This window comes from Neomonachus schauinslandi, chromosome 4, assembly GCF_002201575.2.
Source record: "Neomonachus schauinslandi chromosome 4, ASM220157v2, whole genome shotgun sequence".
In the NCBI taxonomy this organism is placed as follows: Eukaryota; Metazoa; Chordata; class Mammalia; order Carnivora; family Phocidae; genus Neomonachus; species Neomonachus schauinslandi.
The window spans coordinates 44945536-44967273 of NC_058406.1; the positions used below are offsets into that span (position 1 = coordinate 44945536).

General features: G+C 46.7%; 1 protein-coding gene across 2 annotated transcripts in view; it reads right to left on the minus strand.

Annotated features, from left to right (window-relative positions):
• Positions 1-21738, minus strand: part of DAB1 (DAB adaptor protein 1) — a 260912-nt gene that overhangs the window by 13071 nt on the left and 226103 nt on the right. For both annotated transcript variants that reach the window (XM_021683945.1, XM_044914036.1), the window contains exon 9: positions 1981-2043. In XM_021683945.1, the coding sequence (XP_021539620.1) occupies positions 1981-2043 (63 nt within the window). The remainder of the gene's footprint in view (positions 1-1980; positions 2044-21738) is intronic.

Sequence of the window (21738 nt, forward strand, 5' to 3'; positions counted from 1 at the left end):
TTCAGGCCAAATTCTTCCACGATATGTGGCTTTCATCCTTTAGAGGTAGTCGATTTAAATTGACACGCACCCACGCCGGACCTACTGTGCACCTAGCTCAGGACTTGTCACTTAATACATGGTAAATAAACAGCCTGACTAAATGCACAAAAAAAGTTTAGCGACTAGAGCAGAGACCCTTGTCTCCTGGTGCCTCCCAGAATTCTGCCTGAATCTTTACATGCAAAGAAAAATAAATATTTTCAAGAAGATGATAAAAAAACGGAAGCCTGAGGAGCAGGGAACGCTACAGTGCCTGGCCCACGCTGGAATCCGAGAGAGGTCTGTTGCAGGAACTGGTGGGTAAGGTGAAGGGTACCGAAATAAACAGACAGAAGGGATACCGAGGGGTACTCAAAGAAAAGCATGAGTACTCAGGGTTTTAAAGGCCCGCACCCATTCACAGCAGCCTTTCGCCTAGAAACTATGTCTATTCGATGCCATAATAGCCTTCTTTTTCTTTTCCCTTTGGAATAGACCGAGGCAAGCAATTAATCCCGAAACCATGGCAATTAGACAAGGCCAATTTTAGACCAGCAGCCTGCGGGAGGAATGGCACTGTTCTGGGGATTATTAAATACCCATTGGGACTGCACTTGGGTTCAAGGCCAGAAACACAGCTGGGAGCTGCCGTGTTAAGCACTTTTAAGCACCATCGACGCCGTTCTGTTTCCCCCACGTGACCCTGGGCGAGTCCCATGCCCTCTCAGGGCCTCAGTTTGCTCATCTGTAAAATGAAGGGGATTGGTTAGAAGATCTCTTCAGGCCTTTCTAGCTCCACAGCTGGAGTTTCTAAGTGCCCGAGGTGCAGCTGTTACCCCTGGGACAGAGGCAAGAAGGAGACTGGTCAGACCTGCCCCAGCTTCCATGGAGACAGGAGCTGCTGTGTCCACAGTCAGGTCTGCTTGGGACATCAGGTGGCGGGAGCAGGGGCAGTAGAGTCTCGTGCCATCTGTCCCCAGTGGTGAGCTTATAGCCTTTTCTCTGTGAGGCACACCTCGCCAATGAACCATAGCACCATCCCTTGGTCTGCACGACCTCGTAGAGCCCAGAGGAGCTGCCCTGTCTCAGCAGCTTCCGCAGGTGCAGCTGTGGCTCACTGCTCTCTGCCCACCTCCCACCTCCGGGGAGTGGGCAGGGGAGGACCTGGAGGGCCCATCTCGGTTCTGTTCTATGCTGTGGCCATAGGGTTGCCTTTGAAGGCAACCAGTTCTTAAAGCACTGGGATTCAGTTTTGCTTAGGGTTTAATGCTTTTTTCTTCTTTTCATTTTTCAGTTAGGGTTCCCTGCAATCTCTGTCCCTCTGCAAGCAGTGACTTATAATGACAAGCAATGGGATGTGTACCCTGGCTGCAACTGGAGCTGGGAATCCAAAACTTCATGAGAAGCTCAGCGAAGCTGGGAGGTGGGGGGAAGGGGGGAGGAGACAAAAAGAAGAGGGAGAGAGGAAGGAAAGAAGGCAGGAGACAGGACAAGGCAGAAGGGGCCGGGGGAGAAGGTGCTTCCTTTCCTGGGCTGAACACCTGGCTGGGTGGGCTCTGGGTAGGTGTTGACAAATGCCCCATCATCTGTAGTCCTATTGAGTTTCTTGCCAATATTCCCAACTAGACCATGTGCTCCTTGCAGGCAGGGACCTCATCCTGTTTATGTCTTTCTCCACTGCCCAGCAGTATAGCAAGTACGCAGGGGGGATCCTGTGATTGCTGATGCATGGTTTCACTTCCTTCTCAAAACAGAAGTAGGTATCATAATTCCTTTAAAAAGCAGCAGAGGAAACTGAGGTTTAGAATCACTAGTAATTTGCCCAAATCACACAGCTTGCAAGAGGCAGAGGTGAGACCCACCAGCAGCCCTCTTTGGCCCAAAGCCCATCGTCTCGCCACCATGCCGCCGAGAAAGGAAAAGGGAGGGATGTAGGGCTGAGCTGCAGTGCATACTTACGGGGGGAGAGGTTATATCAGGAGGGGTGGACATGTCCCCAAAAAGTTCTAATTGGGTCACAGCCTGAAAAGACAAAAAGAGAATGATGTCACCACAAAGGGAAGCCAATGATGCTGGGCGCTGCTTTAAAACGGTGTGACATGAGGACCCTTGTTTCTTTGTCATCGTGACTATATACACAATAAGCCCAGCTGGTCATTACCATACCTCATGATCCTAAAGACAACACCTGGGAGGCAGCCAGAATCAATTCTTGCTTCTGTGTGTCTGGTAGCATATCTGGGCTTAGTTAAGGAGATTCAGGCTTAGCCACCTCCCATAACCCGTCATCCCACTTTGCACTGACTCGCCATCAAGCGCAGCACAGTCTGTCTTCTCCAGGAAAAAAAGGCAAGAAGGCGACCCCCCTCACTACTTTTCTTTTCTGAGTGCACACACGCGTTCAAAGTGCCTTCCATGTGTCAGATACAGTGAGACATGACTTTATGGCCACTTCTTGGCAAATGCTCCCAAGACCACGAACCTGAGAGGTAGGAATCATCATCCCCATTTTTACAGATGAATCAACTGAATCTCACAGAGGTGACCTCAAGGTCACCCAGGCCAGGACTTGAATGTCCTGCATACAGAGCATGCAGTCAAATGATAGCCTCTGAAAGAGTCAGTCTTTAGGATAAAAAATGTAGTTGGAAGAAAAGAAAACATATCATTTTATACGAGGAAGGGCATCAAAAACAGCCCAGGATATACACTATTAATCACTGCTAGGAACTCCATCACTGCAGTCACTGTATCGTCTATATCCCCATCCATCATACAGGAGTGTCTGAGCAAGGCCAGCCAGAGCGGCAGAAGAAACCCTTTAAGTTATACTTAGAAATTAATCTGCATACACTTCCAGCTTCAGAGACCGTAGGGAGTCTATGGCTAGGAACCCAATGGCCTGCCTTAAAGTATATAATCGTATGCTTTGTGCGAAACCTGCCCACTGAGGAAAAAACTCTTTCGGCTCATCTCTGGATTTTAAGTGACAGCTTGTGATTGGGGGGAACCTAAAAACATCAATCAATAGAAAGGACCAGAAGAGTCTGCCTGTCTGCCCTCCAGGGACCCCTGCACCTGAATTCTAACACTAACCAGGCATGGCTAGAGCTCTACACTTAGTGCCAAAAAAGGTTTGTCCTCTCCTTCTGATGAGTGAGCGAGCTCTGGGTGCTGGAAAAGGTCCCACACCTGTTGACAGATTCACTTCCAACCTCTGCAACTCCTTGGAGCTATAGTTCCCTCACCTGGACAGTAGAGATGATAATACCTCCTTTGCAGATTTATTGACAATATTAATAACAGGACTTTCTTTGAACTTTGTCTAAGCCTGGTTAAAAAGGCACAAAAGGCTCTTTTTGCTGAAAGAAGTTTAGCTTGGTTAATGAACTTTCATTCTTCCCCTTAAGCTTTCAGACTGAATAATGGTGTTGGGCACACAGGAAGGCCCCACACACATATTAATTTCCTTCTCAGCTACACGATGCTTTTTCCATACACACTTAACACCTGTGAGGTGCTGAGTGCGGTGAACAGAATAATGAGAAATGCCAAGTCCCAGCCTGCAGGGAGCTTGCAGTCTGGTGGGATGATCTGTAGAAGTAGGTAATTTCAAGGCAATGTGGCAGGGACGGCGACAAGCGTCTCTGTGGGAGAACAGAGAAAGGGAGTCGGCCAGCTTTTGGCAAAGAAGCTTAAGGAGGGCTTTCTAAAGGGAACAGACCTGATCTGAATTCTGAAGATGAGGAGCAGTTAGCCGGGCAAACAAGAAGAGGAAGGATAATCCAGGCTGGTGCAAGCAAGGACATGAGCAAAAAGGAGAGAGGCCTGGAGGAGTCTGAGCAGGTGGGAAGAAAAGCAATTTGTAATGAGCATGAGGGTGGAGGGGTGCAGGGAGGAGGCCAGCAAAGTGGACAGGGGTAAGTAAGGTCACAGTGGGACCAGACTTGGCTGGACTCTAGATACTTGCTTGTCTTGGGGAAAGAGTCTTTACCATGTTTACAATATTTTATGTTATTTGGTAAAACTATGGTAATCCTTATGCTCTCTCTTCCAGATTCATATAAGGAATACTTCTATTTAATCAATTAACATGAAGCTTCTAGGCTTCCTTGCAATTGGGACTCAATGCTTTTAAAATGGCCTACAACTATTTTCAGTGGTAGGAAAATAATAAAATGAAGTTAATAATTAAGTCACACAATTTACATTTCAAATGTGTTGAACTCATGGCACACTTTTACTAACATAATAAATATAATTTATTGGCTAATTTTCTCCTTAAACACAACTTTTAAAATAACCTTCATTCTTGAGATATAGCCTTTCCTCTTGCCAGATGATTTTCACTCAAGGATTAAACGAGAAAAACATGCAGAGGCATAAAACATAGATTGTTATTTCATTCCATTGATTTGCTGTTTAAATAGAAACTCGAGTTAATTAAATTTTATAGAAAAGGGGGATTCTTAGGCCAAAAATTAAAAATAATTCTAATAACCATGTGTGATTGAGAATCTGGAATAATATCTATTTTCACACCCCTCTCCCCCCATGTTAGCCCTAGTCCTTTTGTTTGTAACCTAACAAACCATGTTCCATCTGATAATATTGTTGTAATTCATCATTTTAGTGGCCTCAAGAGAATTAAAAGTAACCATTCACATTTGTAAAACATTTTATAGTTTACAATACATTTTCCAATACATTATCATCATGTCTGAGGCTCATTAAGCTCACTGGTGGCATAGCTGTCTCTCCAGCTGTCCTTTGCCCGTGAGTGGAGACCAAGAGATAACACCACTTACCTATGGTCGGTGAGCTAAAAGAAGCTGGGCTTGACCCACAGGCCAAGCAACACCTCGTTTATCTATCCCTTCACAAGCCCTAGTTAGCCTTCCTAGATGAGGGGAGTGTAGCCCCAATATTCTCTAACCAGAAGCTAGGGTTCCTAAAGGGTCTGCCATGATGGACATCCATCTGAAGAACTCAACTGGAAGGTCAGTTCAAGATGCCTACTGGCCTTTCCATTACCAGCACTTCAGACATCTGCTGGTAGCGATGAGGCTGCCAATGGCAGATTCTGCCTTCTTTAGGCCCTGGGCATTTCCCAGGGTGAGCAGAAGAACACTGGAAGCTGCCCTGTCCAGTGAAGGGGAGAAGGATAGCTTCGCTGTTGAGGAGGAAGGTCCTTGATCTCTCCCTCGGGCCAGCCCCTTCACAGCATTCTTTGATGTGAACAAGTGATGGTTTTCGAATAATACTTAGAGCGCTGTGCCACTGAGGTTTCAAGATTAGTTCCCTGGTCTTTCCTTCTACTAGACGGCTGCAGGCGGACTCCGAGGCCCCCTCCTGCAGAGAAATTCTGAAAGTGCCACTGATAAAGGCTGAGATGTCCTTGGCTGACCCCCAAACACATTCTCACAGCCCCATCCTTATGTTTTGGCATCAGGCAGTCTTTCGTGTAGAAAAAGTATGGAGCCCCTACTGTGCATCAGCTGCCGTACCAAGAGCAGGGGATATGAGCCTGTTCCCGTTCCTACTCTCACGGGCTGGCTGTTCGATGGAAAATCAGACCCATCAACACAATCAGAGCAGTGTAATGGAGAAGAGAGACACAGGTTACAACAGGAGGGGCCACCTCAGGGCCTTTGCACATGTTCCTCCTCCTACTTAGAGTATTTATCCCTTCCCCAATTGCCTCTCCCACCCATCCTTCAGGACAGAAATTAGAAGACTTTTTTTTTCTTTCTGGGAAGTGTTTCCTAACTCAATTTGCATCCCACTCCACTGTCCAGAACAGCTTATATGATACTTGGATCAGCGGTTCTCAACCTTGGATGCACCTGAGGGGAAAGACTGATGCCTGCTTTCCACTCTCCTAGAGATTCTGAATGAGCCAGTTTGAAGTACAGCCTAGTAACTGCGACTTTAAAAGCTCTCCTGGTGATTCTAATTTGCAGCCAAGGTTGAGGACCCCTGTCCTAGAGACGTTCCACACACCCTCTCGTCAGAGGTGATACTATTCACTGGCCTGTGTATCGACCAATCTGAGTAAGCACTGGCTGCAAACCAGTATACCTAGTCCAGGGTATACTGACTGCATCGCTGCTTGCCTGGTTTTTCTTCACTTACGTGCGTGCACTCAGCGCATCCTGCTTATGTGCCCAAACCCCCAGTGTACTGTTATGTTACACTACACCAGACTAACCTACCTCATCTTACCCACGCTGTGCACTGGTTCACTGGGACATCGTGAGGTCCTTGAGGACAGCGTCTGTGTCCTCCCGCTCTACTGAATCTCTAGCATCTATCAGAATGCCCGGGACATGCTGGGAGCTTGAAAAATATTTGTTGATGGGCACCTGGGTGGCTCAGTTGTTAAGCGTCTGCCTTCGGCTCAGGTCATGATCCCAGGGTCCTGGGATCGAGTCCCACATCGGGCTCCCTGCTTGGCAGGAAGCCTGCTTCTCCCTCTCCCACTCCCCCTGCTTGTATTCCTGCTCTTGCTATGTCTCTCTCTGTCAAATAAATAAATAAAATCTTAAAAAAAAAAAAAAAAAAAGAAAAATATTTGTTGAATGACACCAGGTCAGCTCCTCTCCTACACACACACACACACACACACACACACACTCATACACACATACTCTCTGACCTCATCACAGGGCTCACCGATAATCTGCCCGTGAACGTTAGACTAGGCACCCACTAGAGCAGAACCCCCAGCTGGATGAGGAGAACATGGAATGCATGAATGAGAATGACCAGAATGACCCTCATTTACCAAGAGCCTGGAGGCCTTACCTTTGTTGCCTCCAAAATCTCATCAAAGTCCACAGGCAGGTTTCTGTTCTGTAACCACAAGGCATGACTTATGAGCATGAAATGAACAATGGGATAATGACCTAAAACAGTTAACCAGAGAGGGCCCTCTCATTCTTACCGGGGTGGCCGCAGCAAACCGTTCTTCAAAATCCTCAAACGGGTGACCGTTCTGAAAGTGTAAGGGATGATGAATGAGGATGAAGAGTCTGACACACAAATGGCATGGATTTATGAGTTTAATGATGACGGGATCTATGCTTTCCACTCCCACGGTCTCCCTAGGCAGGAGCTGTGGCCAGTGTGTTCCCTGCAGGAGCAGATGATAAAACACGGGCCTGATCAGGAGGAAATCCAGCAGTGGTAAGTTTGTAGGCTTCCAGAGTATCTTCCCGCAATTCCAGACATTACCCAGCCCGCCTCAATGGTGGCAACAGATAAGAGCATGATGTTTATTTACACTCAAGATTTTTGTTTTAAAAGGAAAAAAAAAAAATACTATCATGTGTTTTGGCCAAACTCTTTTAACTCTTGGAGCAGTCTGAACAGCTAGCTTTGTGAGAGCCCTTAGGCAGATTGTCCCCTCTGCTTGAAATGCTCTTCTCCTCATCTCTGTAAGCTCAAAGCACCAAATTCCTCAAACCCAGCTGGAAGGCCACCTTTTCCATGAAGCTCCCCTTGATCCTCTGAGCTGAAAATCATCAGAGTAATAGCACATCATCTGTGCTGATTACACTGTGCTTCTGGAAGCATGACCATGCTGTATTTATTCCCAAATCCTGGCTGCTCACAGCGGATTTGGCACCTAGCAGTGCTCAAAAATACATGAACGAATGTATGTTTTAAAAGTAGCTGGCAGTTGACCAAATCTGTTTTGTTAATTTTGTATTTTATTGTTCATAATTGTTGAGGATTTTGCTAAACGACTCTGTATTTCTGCATTGGCATCCATTTGTGTGGCTGGGCTAACTTCAGGGGCCTTGAATGGACACCAGCCCCTTCCATGAACAAGCCCTAGAAAAACAGCTTGCAGAGTCACAAGTAATTATAAACCCCTAATATGACTCCCCCAGTGCCCCAATGGTCTTGTGATTAGCAGTCTCTCCCGCCTTCCCCTATGTGACCCTTAGATGAAACCCCTGTGGAGCTTACCAAAACCCTGTTCTTTTTGGTGTGAATTGACCAATCTGGCCTTAGTCCAGGGGACCCAAAGCACTTCACTGTGGTCGCTAATAAAGGCACGCACCTTAGGGCCTGCCATACTTTCTCTGCCTGTAGCCTGCCTTAACTTTCCCCATGTGACCTCTTGAGGTGTGCTCTGTACCTCCTCCAGGACCTGTGAGTAATAAACTTCTCTACTGCAATTCCCTTTCAGTCTTCTGCTGTATTGTGCTCACCATCTGACACCCTGGCACTCCGCTTAACAAATGCTAATTACCAAAGTCACATTGACAATATATATTACCGATAATACATATAATATCTATTATATCTATGTTTTTTAGTCATCATGTTTTGGTCAATATGCCAAGCTGATTATTTTTTGGATGATTTCCAAGTAGTGCAACGTTATTATGAATCTAACAATATTGACATTAAAATGGAATTACTATGCATGAACAGAAATAGTGGCATCATTCCCTGCTTTTGAGGAGAGCTTCCTGTTGGCAATGAAGAACTGGAGAAACCATCCCCCATAACCACTTCCGCCCAGTCTGGAGAAAAGGTGACCGTGCGAGGTCAGTCAGCCCTCGTAACAGGGCTGCAGAGCAGAGCAGGAGAACCAACGTGCCCACGCCCACCACAGCAGGGCCTCCAGGCCCACCACCACCAAGACTGTGCTCAGCCACCTGCTTCCACCAGGCCATGGCTTGCCAGAAGTCAACTGTGGCAAAGAGGAGAGGAAGAGCAACCACATCAGCTAACCACATAAATTATTATTATGATTCCATTTGGCCAGAGGTAGGGAGAGGGGGGAGGCAATATTAGCCTAAGTGATCCTGTAATCTATGGGGTGGCCTAAAAGGTTAAGGTTATGTCGCTACTCTCCTTTATAAATTCCCACACTTCTGGGGATTTATGGCACAGCCCCTACCAACTAGCTCTGGGTCATAACTTTTAATAAAAACATTTTTTAGTGTCCAAAATCTCATTACATCTGTCCAATATAAAAAAGCAAATGGCTTCAGAGCATGATGGATGAATGAAATAAATTTGAAAAACAGCCTGTGGTAGAGTCTCATAAAACCCCCACCATATAATGAAAATGTGTGAGGATAACCAGCGCTGGTATGAGTCCGTCACTTCACTGGTGAGGGGAGGGGTGGCCTTTAGTGAGGAGTGGAGCTGTGGTGGGAGGAGGCCTTTTCCATCCACTCGGATGAAGTGTGGTCTGGGCGTGTGAGCACAGTCATCTCTCTGAAGTCACACAGACATGGACTGAACCCTGACTGTGCCACATATGGTCTGTGGGCTCCTGGACAACAAGCTAGTCAGCCTGTTTTCTCATCTTTAACGTGCTGGTGATAATGTTGTCTCAGGTTTATTGAGAGGATTAATTGGGGGTGTGTGTGTGTGTGTGTGTGTGTGTGTGTGTGTGTGTGTGTGTGTGTGTGTGTGTGTGTGGGTGTGTGTGTGTGTGTGTGTGTGTGTGTGTGTGTGTGTGTGTGTGTGTGTGTGTGTGTGTGTGTGTGTGTGTGTGTGTGTGTGTGTGTGTGTGTGTGTGGTGTGTGTGGTCTTGTTTGGTGCTTGGCACACAGTAGATGCTCAATAAATAGCAGTGGTCCCTAGTATCGTCTCATCCTGTCTCATTTGGTACACTTCTGGAATACACAGGCACACATTTTTTTAATGTTAGAGAACTACTATTAGATGGTATTTGGAAAAAGAAAGAGAAAGAAAAAAAAATTTATGGGAGGCCCCTCTTTAGAAACTACCCCTGCTTGAGAGGATAGACCAGACCCCATGTAAAAGGTTGCCCCACACTTCCTGGCCTTAGTCCAGAACCCCTCAGTCCATCCTTGACCCTGTCTTCTCCCTCACATCTCCCTTCTGGCCAGTCTTGCCCGATCATTCTCCTGGCCACACCTCTTATACCCGGTGCTGGTGGTGACCTTCCTGTTTTAATCCTGGCTCAGTCATTCTGTGGACCCCCGTCCTCCTGTCTGGGGCAAGCTTCAGGGACACCCGTGCATTTCATCCAGCCAGTGGGGAGACCATGCCACGAGGGCACTTCCTCCCTGTTGAGTCTCGTGGTCAGTACCTGGAATCTATTCCCTAAGGCCCTCCCCATCCCCAGCTTGCTTTACCTATAATTACTACTAGAGTTTTTGTTCACTCATCTTCAAGTCTTCTTTTTCCCCTTATAGATATGTTTCTCACATTTATTATGATGGCATGCATTCTGCTTCTCAAGACTCAATATGACATCAAATTTACTCATAATGTACACCTCCAGTGAGGGTTTAACAGAAGAGATTCTCTTGTGTTGTTTCAAGACAGTTCTAGCCTGAATCTTCATGAAGACATTGAAAGAAAGCTTCCGCAGGGAGTCTATCTTCCAGAATCTCTGTTTGGAGCAGAGGGAACACTGTTGTCCCATAACTGAACAAATTAACTATTAAGGTCAGACTCCTGTTAATCTTACAGCGAATGTGACAGTGGGTGAGATGGACCGTGGGGGAACACGTCAAAAATGATGAAAAAAGTATTTATGGCTGCCAAATCAGAACCCCGCAGTGATTCTCACCCCTGGCTGCACAATGCAATTCTTTGGGCGGGGGGGAGCCTTCACCGAACTACTGATGCCTAGGCCCCACTACCAGAGATTTAGATTGTCCGGGTTTGGGGTGGGGTCCTGGCACCAGTAGATTCTAAGAGATGCCCAGGTGATTCCAGTGTGCAGCCAGACTTCAGAATCACTGTGCTGGGGAATGAATGCTCTGTAGGAATAATTAGTGAAAGTCCTACTGGGAAAACTGAACACATCTTGATTGATTACATAATTGATTACTTAATTTCTTCAACAAACATTCACTGAGTGCTTTTCACATGCCAAACTCTGGCTAGGCGCTGGAGATACAAAGATGAATAATACATAGACCTCGTTCTTCTGAAGCTCAGAGCAGAGCAAGAATATACAATCATTCTAGTTTGGGAGTGGAAAGAAGTGGGGCCAGGGAGGGTGCAAGGCATCTACACCTCAACTCAGAACTCAGGCCGATACTGCAGAAGAAAGAATTCAATTATCCATTTAGAAAGCTCAGGAGAAATGGATTAACTTAAGTGATTTGTAACTGCACCAAAGTGGGTACCATTAAGGCACCTAGTGATTCCAGGCATTCGAATGTATGTACCTTTCCCCAGTGAGTGATCTAACAAGGAAGACACATGCTAATGAAGACTAATTCCCTCTGTGGTATCTAGGAGTTGAGCTTTCTATCACCGTTAGCCAAGAGTAAACAGCTGCTTTCCTACCTCCTGGCAGAGAGAGACAGGAAAAACTCAGGCAAATAAAGAACAAAGTGGGGGTGGTGGAGGAGCTGAGATGGGGACCAGAAAATGTGATGTAATAAGTGATTTCTCCCAAGAGCAGCACTGCCCCATAGAACTTTCTGTGAGATGGGAAGTTCTATGTCTGTAATATCCAGTATGGTAGCCTGTGGTTCCATGTGGCTACTGAGCACTTCAAATACGGCTGGTGTGACGGATGAACTTTAAGTTTTATTTTGTTTTGGGGCGCCTGGATGGCTCAGTTGGTCACGTGTCTGATTCTTAGTTTTGGCTCAGGTCATGTTCCCGCAGTTGTAGGATCAAGTCCCGGGTCAGGCTCTGCGCTCAGTGCGGAGTCTGCTTCAGATTCTCTCTCCCTCTTCCTCACTGCCCCTCTCCCTGCTGGTGCTCACTCTCTCTCTCTAAAATAAAGAGATAAAATCTTCAAAAAAACAAATTTTATTTAGCTTTAATTAATTTCAATTTAAATAGCTAATATGTAGCTAGTGGCTAGTTTGATAGTTTAGCTCTAGGGAATATATATTTAAAAAACAGTTTGCAAAAACAGCAGGCTTCTTCTGGTATAAAAGATTTTTTCATTGCCTGAAGTAAGCCAGAGCTAGATATTTGCGGGGCTTTTTAAAGGAAATTAAGATTCATGTTTCGAAGGAAGTCCATGAAGCCTCATCATCATTACAACAGAATGGAGTCCCATTTAATGCCAAAATATTCCAGGCCTACTGAGATCTGGGGCTCAGTGGTCTTCCTGGATCCACCTAATCTCATAGAGGAATTGGTGCTGCTTGGAGGATATGTCTCTGTAATGACTGAAAAGTTTCCTGTAGTCACGCAAAGTTGGGCCTCATTATAGCAGGTAATGGACCTCCTTTCCCCAGCTGCCATTTCAGGAGGGTCCCAGAGGTTGTCTAGAAGGTTAGAGGGGGTGGGGAATGCTTAGACCTTATGATGAAAGTTAACATCTTCAAATGTCATACACCTGTAAATCCTTGGACAGTGAAATATTTACACCTGGCTTCCTAAAAATTAAGCTGGTCCTTGGAACAGTCTCCTCCCTCTTTCCCCCCGCAACTTCTTTTTACTGTGGCAAGAACACTTAACCTAAGCTCTACCATCTTGTGACGCCTGGGTGGCTCAGTTGGTTAAGTATCTGTCTTCAGCCCAGGTCGTGATCTCAGGGTCCTGGGATCGAGTCCCACATTGGGCTCCTTGCTCAGCGGGGAGCCTGCTTCTCCCTCTGCCTGCCACTCCCCCTGCTTGTGTGCTCTTTCTCTCTCTCTGACAAATAAATACATTCTTAAAGAAAAAAAGATCTACCACCTTAACAAATTCTAGAGAGTACGGTACAGTACCATTAACTACAGGCACAATGCAGGTCTCTAGAACTTAGTCATCCTGCAGAACTAAAACTTACACTAGTTGAATAGCTGCTCCCTACTTTCCCTTCCTCCAGGACCTTGCAACCATCATTCTACCCTCTGCCTCTATGTGTTCAGGTATTTCGTAGACCTCAGATAAGTGGTATCATGCAGTATTTGTCCTTTGCAATTGGCTTCTTTCACTTAGTGTAATGTCCTCAAGGTTCAGCCAAGCTGTCACATATGGAAGGATGTTCTTCCTTTTAAAGGCTGAATAATATTCCATTGTGTGGATTTACCACGTTAAAAAAAAGATTTTATTTATTTATTTGAGAGAGAGAGAGAGCCGAGAGAAAGAGAAAGAGAGCGCGCGCACGCACAAGCCGGGGGGTGGGGGAAGGGGCAGAGGGAGAGGGAGAAGCAGGCTCCAGGCTGAGCAGGGAGCCCGATGCGGGGCTCGATCCCAGGACCCTGAGATCAAGACCTGAGCTGAAGGCAGACACTTAATAGACTGAGCCACGCAGGTGCCTCTACCACATTTTCGTAATCTATTCATCCTCAGTGGACATTCAGGTTGAAATGGTCTTTCTGACTATGCAAGGGGAAAATCAAGATAGGGACTGGAGGTGAAAAGAATCTGCTGATGATTTAGGTGGGACGAGAAAGGCAGACACCCCTTGGAAGGTTAGGGCGCTAAGGTGACCAGGCTAATGTGAATGACCAGGGGGCTGCTGTGGCTCAGGGATCTGACTCTGGACCCTTGTGCTTCCCAACGTCAGTCAAATGTCAAGAAAACCAATTTGCATTTGAAAATAATAGCTACTTCTAGGGTGCGAAATTTGATGTTTTTAGGCTAGGCAGGGTGGGGGAGTGGAAAGAGGGACGTCTGCAAGAGCATCAGTTCGAACTGCGGCTTCATCATTGGCATTCCCTTGGATAAATTCCTTCCTCCCTCTGAGCCTCAGTTTTCTCCTCGAAAAATAGGCCAGTGTAGGGGCTTGCTGAGAGGAAGCAGCAAGAAGGCTGATGTGTAGGAATAAAATTAGCACAGTAACTGGCAGAATAAAATCTCAATGGATGTCAGTTCCCTTTCCAAAATTACAGAAAGGAAGGAAGGGTGGGGGGAGGGGGGGACAAGGAGGAGGGAGAGTAGTAGAGAGGGAGAGAGAGATGGGGATGGAGGGGGGAGAAAGGAAAGAGAAGAAAAGGGGGGGCGGACAGAGGGAGGGAGGGGGAGGGAGGGAGGAAGGGAGTAATAGAGGGAGAAAGGAAGGAAGGATGGATAACCATGGAATAGTTACTTGGTAGGTGACTGTAGACAGAATCCAGGCCACTGTAAAGTGTTGGGAAACACGAATCCCAGGAAGGGGCAAAGTCCCCTGGAGAAGCTGAAGGTATGACACAGCCTTCCCAGCAGAAACAGCCACAGCAGGTTCCGGCGACCATACCTCTCCCCCCATGGGAACACTGGCGAGGCTGGACCATTCTGGGGGTCAGCCCCATCATTCATCCCTCCTACCCCATGCCCTTCTCTTCTCTACTCTTCTTCTCCGTCCTGATTTCAGAATCCAGTTAGCAACTCCACATTTCCACACCCAGATTTTCTAAAACATAGGCATTAATTTTCTTGAGAAAAACAAAAAGACAAAAAAAAAGGTAAGGATGGGGCCGGTGGCACGATCTGCAGGCTGAGGGTGGAGTAAAACAAGAAGCTACTCAGAGCTAAGTACGCTGGATCTCAGTAATAGTGATGAGGGGTAGGAGACGTGGATCACGATGCCTACAAGGGGGCAGTGCCGGGGTTGGGGGTGACAGTGCTGGTGACCAGTGACCTCTGTCATGACCACGAGAACCCACTGCTATTTCCCTCCACATCTATTTACTGAGCAACTATGATAAGACACAGTCCTTGTCTCCCTTGAGGGAGACGGAAAAGACGACAATTGTCCTAGGATAATTATCACGCGAAGCCTTCAGCACAGAGCGCTTGGTTCAGAGTGATGACACGGCTCATGCCGGCGGTTCACACTGCTGTTGTCTCGACTACAAAACACGCAGGATCCAACCCAATCCTGAGGGCGGCCGACATTTTGAGAAGGCTACAGTAGCCCTACTGGGGGGCTGACGGTATCGATGCTGTTGTCGTGAGGCAGTGATCAGAGAGAGAGATGAAGGTACGGCTATTTCTTTTTTTTTTTTTTTTCTTATTTATTTATTTGAGACAGAGAGAATGAGAGAGAGAGAGCACATGAGAGGGGGGAGGGTCAGAGGGAGAAGCAGGCTCCCTGCTGAGCAGGGAGCCCGATGCGGGACTCGATCCAGGGACTCCAGGATCATGACCTGAGCCGAAGGCAGTCGCTTAACCAACTGAGCCACCCAGGCGCCCGGTACGGCTATTTCTACGGTGAGAGCCAAAATGGGGCCAGTGGTGGGGATCAGGAAGAAATGCTGAAAACACCAGCCCGGCCACTGAGTTTCTGCAGGGGCGCCGGCACCAAGTTCATGCTTTCACACTCGTAGAAGCCTCCGGGGCTCCAGATCCTGGTCCCAACCCATGGCCTCACCCCAAAGCGCTGCCACTTGCCAAGGAGAATTTTGGAATGTGGAGCCCCCTTCCGTGCTTCGGCTCCCTTTGTCGGGCTGCAAGACGGCTTTCCTCCTCCAGCGGCTGTCAGCGAGGGAACACACGTGCACAGGTGGAGAGGTGAAGCGAAGACAGGAGGCTGAAGGCGAACAACTTCCCCAAAGCTCGTAATTACTTGTTTTTAACGATCTCTTCCTTTATTGCCTCTCCTTTCAAAAATCTATTATTCTGGTCCTCCATTAGCAAAAACTCGAGGATGTTTCAAAGCTCCTAACAAGATTTGGCAGCAGTTCAGTACTTTGAAAAGGGAGTGAATTAGAACCCCTTGTGGAACTGGCTCAGCGGCATGACAGGATCCCCACACACTGGTGGGGAGGAGGGCAGGGGACCTTCTCTGAGAGTCAGCCGTCTCTTTCTCTGCTGCTGCGTGTGTCGTGGAGAGGCTACTCCTGGGACCCAGATGGCACCCAAACGGTAACAAGAAATACTGGATGGAGCTGAAATCAAGCGAGAGTAGCGGAGGCTCAGGCTGAGCGCGGAGCCAATCAGAGGAAATCACAAATGGAAAGATGTCACAGCAGAGGAAAAAAATAGTCAGAGGGCTTCGCCTGCTGCTCTGACAGCCGTTCTGGGCAAAATGCTTTTCCTTTTCTTCTCTGGAAGAATGCAGATTTTATGTGCTCGGGCGTATTCACTTCCTTAGTCACGTCTTCATTCCTGGATTCAGTCCTCAAGGCATTCATCTAAGGATTAATAAGCTTCCTGAGTGCCCACCACAAGCAAGGCATTGGGCCAACACTACAAAGGCTGAGATGCTGTCCCTCCTCTGAGCTCTAACAGTCAAGCTAGGCCAACTGGAAGGTTGCAGTGCAGGTCAGAGCGTGACGAGTGTCACAACAGGGGTACCGCACTGAGCGTTTTCAGAGCGGGGGTCAATGTCCCTGCTGCAACGGCATGCATAGGACGGAAGCCATCACAAACAACCAAAAGCAGAATTCTCTTTTTGCGTGAATGCAAGTTGACTACTTGGCTCATGTCTCGATTTTCCTTTGTTGTGAAATTGGGGAAATATCCATCTCACAAAACTATGTGAAGATTAGCTTGGGTAAGATTTCAGGCAGTAGCTTCACAGGCGTGGCACCTGATACATATTTGGAGTTAAGACCTCCAGATAAGTATCATGATTCCCCTCCCAACTGTGCAGACTAAGAGGAGACCCGTAAGTCACAGCAGAGAAACCTAGCACGTATTTTACCACAAGGAAACTAAGGCCCCAAGGAAAGCCCAGCTTGCTCATATGTAAAACAGTGAGGGAAATGGCTACTTCACAGATCTCTGAAGATCAGATGAGGCAATGTTCACCAAAAGGACAGACCTGGACAGCAGCCTAAAGGTTGGAAGTCAGGAAATCCGGAAGAGCACTATCCTCAACTGTCTCTGATTGATCGTCCAACTTACAAATAGTTTGTAAATTTGTGTCATGATTTCACATGCCCTCCTAACAGGTCTCTTAGTATGTTTCTCACCTTCAGGCTTTGGTACAAGCTACTCCCCATGACTGGCTGCCTTTCTCATCCTTGTTCATTAGAACCACAACACATCCCTAGAGACTTGAGTCTAATTACCTCTTCCAAGCCTTTCTCCAAGGCCCTCGGGATGGATTAGATGAGCCTCCCCTGGGCAGGCTCACATATGTCCAGTTGCAATGGTTGATTTTCTCTTCTCCACTACAGACTATGACCTTGTAGAGACTAAGTTCCTTTTATGGGACGCTGTATCTTACTCATTTTTGCATTCCTAATATCTAGATAGCCCAGTGACTAGCACACAAAAGGAAATTTTATTGAATTGGCAAATTAAAAAAAACAGAATGAGTGAATGGATGAACATGTTTATATAAGAGAATAGGAAACTGAACAGAAACTTGGTTATAGCATGACTTACAAAGCGGAGGGTATGGTAGTCCATATGGTGTTTCCAAATGCTCGGCATGAATGTGTGTGCACATGTATGCACACACATACACACACACTTGCTCACTCACAAAGACTTGGCATTTACTATTATAAACTCTAGAAAGGATCACATATCCACTCTGTCACTTGACCCATTGAGGCTTTGCAATCAGGGTCCTTGTTCTGATTTCAAAGACATGCTAGGGAGATGTCTCAGAAAAAGTTACAAAAACAGGGATATGCCATCCTTCCGGCCCTTCCAGTACCTGGATGATATTTTCATCTGAATTCTTCAAGTCCTTCCCATTAGTGAGATCCATCGGTGGCTGAAGGGTGGTAGTCAATCTGTGACACTCCTCATTACTTGAAGTTGGGCCAATATCTGATCTTATCACTCTCCCCCTTAGTTGCTAGAAATTGGTGAAGTGATCCTATCCCGTGTCCAAAGAACTCTGGATCTCCCCCAACCCATTCTTTCCTTGTCTTCTAATTTCTGTAAAGGCCAACAACTCATGCTTAGATGCTCAAGCCTTCATGTGTACTCTTTTTTTTTTTTTAATCATTTATCCTAGTAGGTAAAGCCTCCATTTTTTTTATTTCATTTTTTTTATTCTTATGTTAATCCCCATATATTACATCATTAGTTTTAGATGTAGTGTTCCATGATTCATTGTTTGTGCATAACACCCAGTGCTCCATGCAGAACGTGCCCTCCTCAATACCCACCACCAGGCTAACCCATCCTCCCACCCCCCTCCCCTCTAGAACCCTGTTTGTTTTTCAGAGTCCATTGTCTCTCATGGTTCGTCTACCCCTCCGATTTCCCCTGCTTCATTCTTCCCCATCTCACGTGTACTCTTGATCCCTCCTCTCCCACGCCCTGACATCCAACCATTCACTAAAAATTGCTCTCTCCAGAAGCTACCTCAACTCTGCCTGCCTCTTCCCATCCCTTCCACTGCATTCTCTTTTGCCTAGACTTCTGTTTTTACTCTTGCCCCTTAAGTTCATCTCCAATACAGCAGTCACAGTGGTATTAAATCAGATCAGGTTCACTTTCCTGCATAAAAGGTTCCACTGTCTTCCATTACACTTGGAACAAAATCCAAACTCTGCACCACTACCTGTAGGACTGTCCATGCCTGGCTGCCCCCCTGCCCCCGTGTCTGAACTCATCTTCCACTCTCCCCCTTTCCCGCTGTGCTCTGGCCAACACCGTTCTTCCCTCTGTTCCTCGTGGACCACTGGGGCATGCCCTTATCCTTGCTTTTCCCTGTCCCTGGCCCACCGGTTTCTTCTCATAATTTAGATCTCAGTTCAGGTGTCACCTTACTAGGGAGACCTCCTGTGACCATTTCCCTAAATAGGAGAGCAGCCCCCCACTTCTCATCACATTATCTCGCTTGATTCTGTGGCTTGCACTCATGCTCTGTTTGTCTTTCACCTTGTTTGCTGGCAGCCTTCCCCTGGGAAATGTGAGTTGGGCAAGGGCTGGGACCCGGGCTGAGTTGTATAGCACCTAGGCAGAAACTATGCAGTTACAACAGAGACACTTTGTGCATGCTACTCCAGGGACAAGGGAACTGCATGCTTGCTACTTTGACATCACTGCTTTGGTCTCTGTTGCTTTTCCTGCCTGTTTTCTGGTGCTGGACACCCTCTCTCTGAAGACCAGGTAGTAGGGCTAGAAGATGGCATATTTCACAAGATCCTACACAGACCTCACAGGCAGAGACCCTCTTTACCTGCATGCTGGCTACATCTGCTCTATGAAAGACCTTTTTAATCTAAACTAGTCCATATAGACTTGATTAGGTCACAAATGGTTGAGATCATTATTTTTGGTTGTGGTAGATCCATAAAACCCCCAAATGGACAAATCACTTTTGATTCATCTCTCTCCCACACGCTGACATCCAATCATTCATTAAGAAATGGTAATTCTATCTCTAGAATGTATCCCAAACAGTCCATCCTGGTCTGAAGAGGAAGGGATGGTTTTAATATTAAGACCTCAGCCCTTCTTGGCCAGGTGGGAGTCATGCAGCAAAACAGTAACGGTTACTGTTTAGATGGAACTTCCTCTGTGTGTGTAGACACTATTTACATATTAACTCCTTTAATTATTACAACGATTATAGGTGCTGTTGCTATCCTCATTTTCAGAGGAGTAAGCTGAGGCCCAGAAGGATTAATTAACTTGCCCAAGGTCATACGACTAGTAAATGGTAGAGCTACAATTTTCACCAAAGTGGGCTAGCTTTGGAGTACGTGCTCCGAACTATTAAGCTGTGCTGAGGCGAACAAAAGGTGTCAGACGATCTGGGCTTTAAGACTAGGGAGAGAGTTAAGGGTTCTGGAAGGAGCAACCACAGTGGGCAGCTTAGGAGCCCGCCCTGCCACAGCCCACCCGATCTTCTCTAGAGTACCCTGGCCAGATCACACTGCAAGTAATAATGACTGGGGCTCAAGGGATTGGAAATTTCTAGATGACAGTGGAAAGAACAACAGAGAAATAGCCAGAGACACAAGGAGATTGAAACATACAGGAAATCAGGAACAAAGCCAGAGTATCGGGCTGACAGCACACACTGGTGGGAAAGAGGAGTAACAGAGACCAGGACAGCTGCTAACCTGCCCAAGAGAAACATGGTGAGGCGCTAACAGAGCTCTGCGAAAGGCAGGAAACAGGAGGTGGGGCGGGGAGAGTGTGTAACAGGTGAGTCAATGTCACCTTCCCAGGAGCCCTTCTTTATGTACAAGTCAGGAGCCAGGGATGCCTCCTTCAGAGCCAGACCTTATTTCCCTCTCCCCCTAGCATCTCAACCTCAGTCTTCTTGTTCATAAAATGGAGACAATCATAGTTGCTATGTTAATTAAACTAGATAAACTGAGTGGAGCATCAGAATCCATTGGGGGAGCTTTATCAATCTCCCTTTACACACACACACACACACACACACAGACACACACACACAGGCACGCGAGCCTTACCAAAGCAGATCCAGGGGGTGGGGCCAAAGAAGTTGCGTTTTTTTTTTTTTTTAAAGTATCACAAATGGCCATTTAGGCAATGCAGTCTTGGTGATTCACTGAACCAGCTAGAGCTTACCGAACAACGCCCGTGCTCCCTGGCCCCCAGTAAGTGCTCAGCAAATGTTCATTTCTTGCCTCCTCTCCAAGTCTTTGCTAAAACACGTGTTGCGTGTTTCGGGGTGGGACTGTCCCCAACATGTATTTTTGTATTCTCCACGATCATTCATCTCTTTCTCCTTTTTTACAACTCAAGTTTGTTCATTATCCTTCTGTAACCACTAATAATGGTAGTTAGGGAGAGAGAAAGGGGCGGCCTCTGCATGATGATTTATCCAGAAAAGCTGAATTACTGTACCAAGAGAGAATGAGTGTCAGCATCAATGGATATTTATGGGGAAACTGTATATTACAGTGGTGCTCCTTAGAGATGCTGTAGTTAAGGTTCTGTGAATGTTAATGGTCTGTATTAGAGGAATAATGATAGGCTCACAGCAGTAGCAGTTAACGGATACCGCGGGTCCACATTTTTTCACCATGTAACAGATCTCCAAATAATCTGATTTATGCCCACTGAAGGGGCGAGCACGAGTCAGGGCGCCTCTACTTTGTGGCTAGTACTGCAGTTGTTGCAGCCCAGGTAACAATGGGTGCAGAGTGCCAAGTCCAAGAAGGACAGAGGCTTCCTGCCTTCTGTTTGAAATCTCATGTGTTTTCTGGTCTTCAAGACAAGGTTGGTCCGGTTGGAAAGGACATTCACTGGCTTTAGGTAGGTGGCCCTACATCCTGGTTTGCTTAAGAACAGCTCCTGTTCATGCCTATTGTCCTGATGGCACTGTTAATAGCAGACCCCTTTTGCTTTCAAAAGTGACACAGTTTGGATGATAAACTAGGTCACCCTGGATTTAAGTTCAGAGAGAACTGGCTTAGATTCTTAGTGATGCCTCTTCTAGCCATGCTAAGTGATTTAACTTCTCTGATCTTTAATATCCTTCATAGTAGAGGAGAGACCTACTTCTCATGGTTGCTTGGGAGAGTCCTGTGGTTGTGCATAAGGGCCTATCTCCGTCCCTTGCTTTGATAGTGACAAATGTTCCTTATCCCCGCCCCATAGCCATGAAACTCTCCTGCAGGTTCAGCCTTACCCCAGACTCTCAGGTTACACTTGATCTTGTTGAATTTGCTTAGCCATGGAGAATTAAAGGCACTCTAGCCCCTCCCTCTATATACCAAAGTTATTCCCGCCCATAGACCAAAGCACCCTAGTGACTGGGCCAGGTCTTACTCCTCCTTCTGCCTCTTGAAGCACTTGGTATAGTCCTATGGCCATAACAGCTCATAATAATAATTATGGCTAACATTTACTGAGCACTTATTATGTGCCAGAGGCTGATCTATATGTTATACATGTATCACCCTATTCAGTCCTCAGAAGAATTCCATGAGGTAGGCA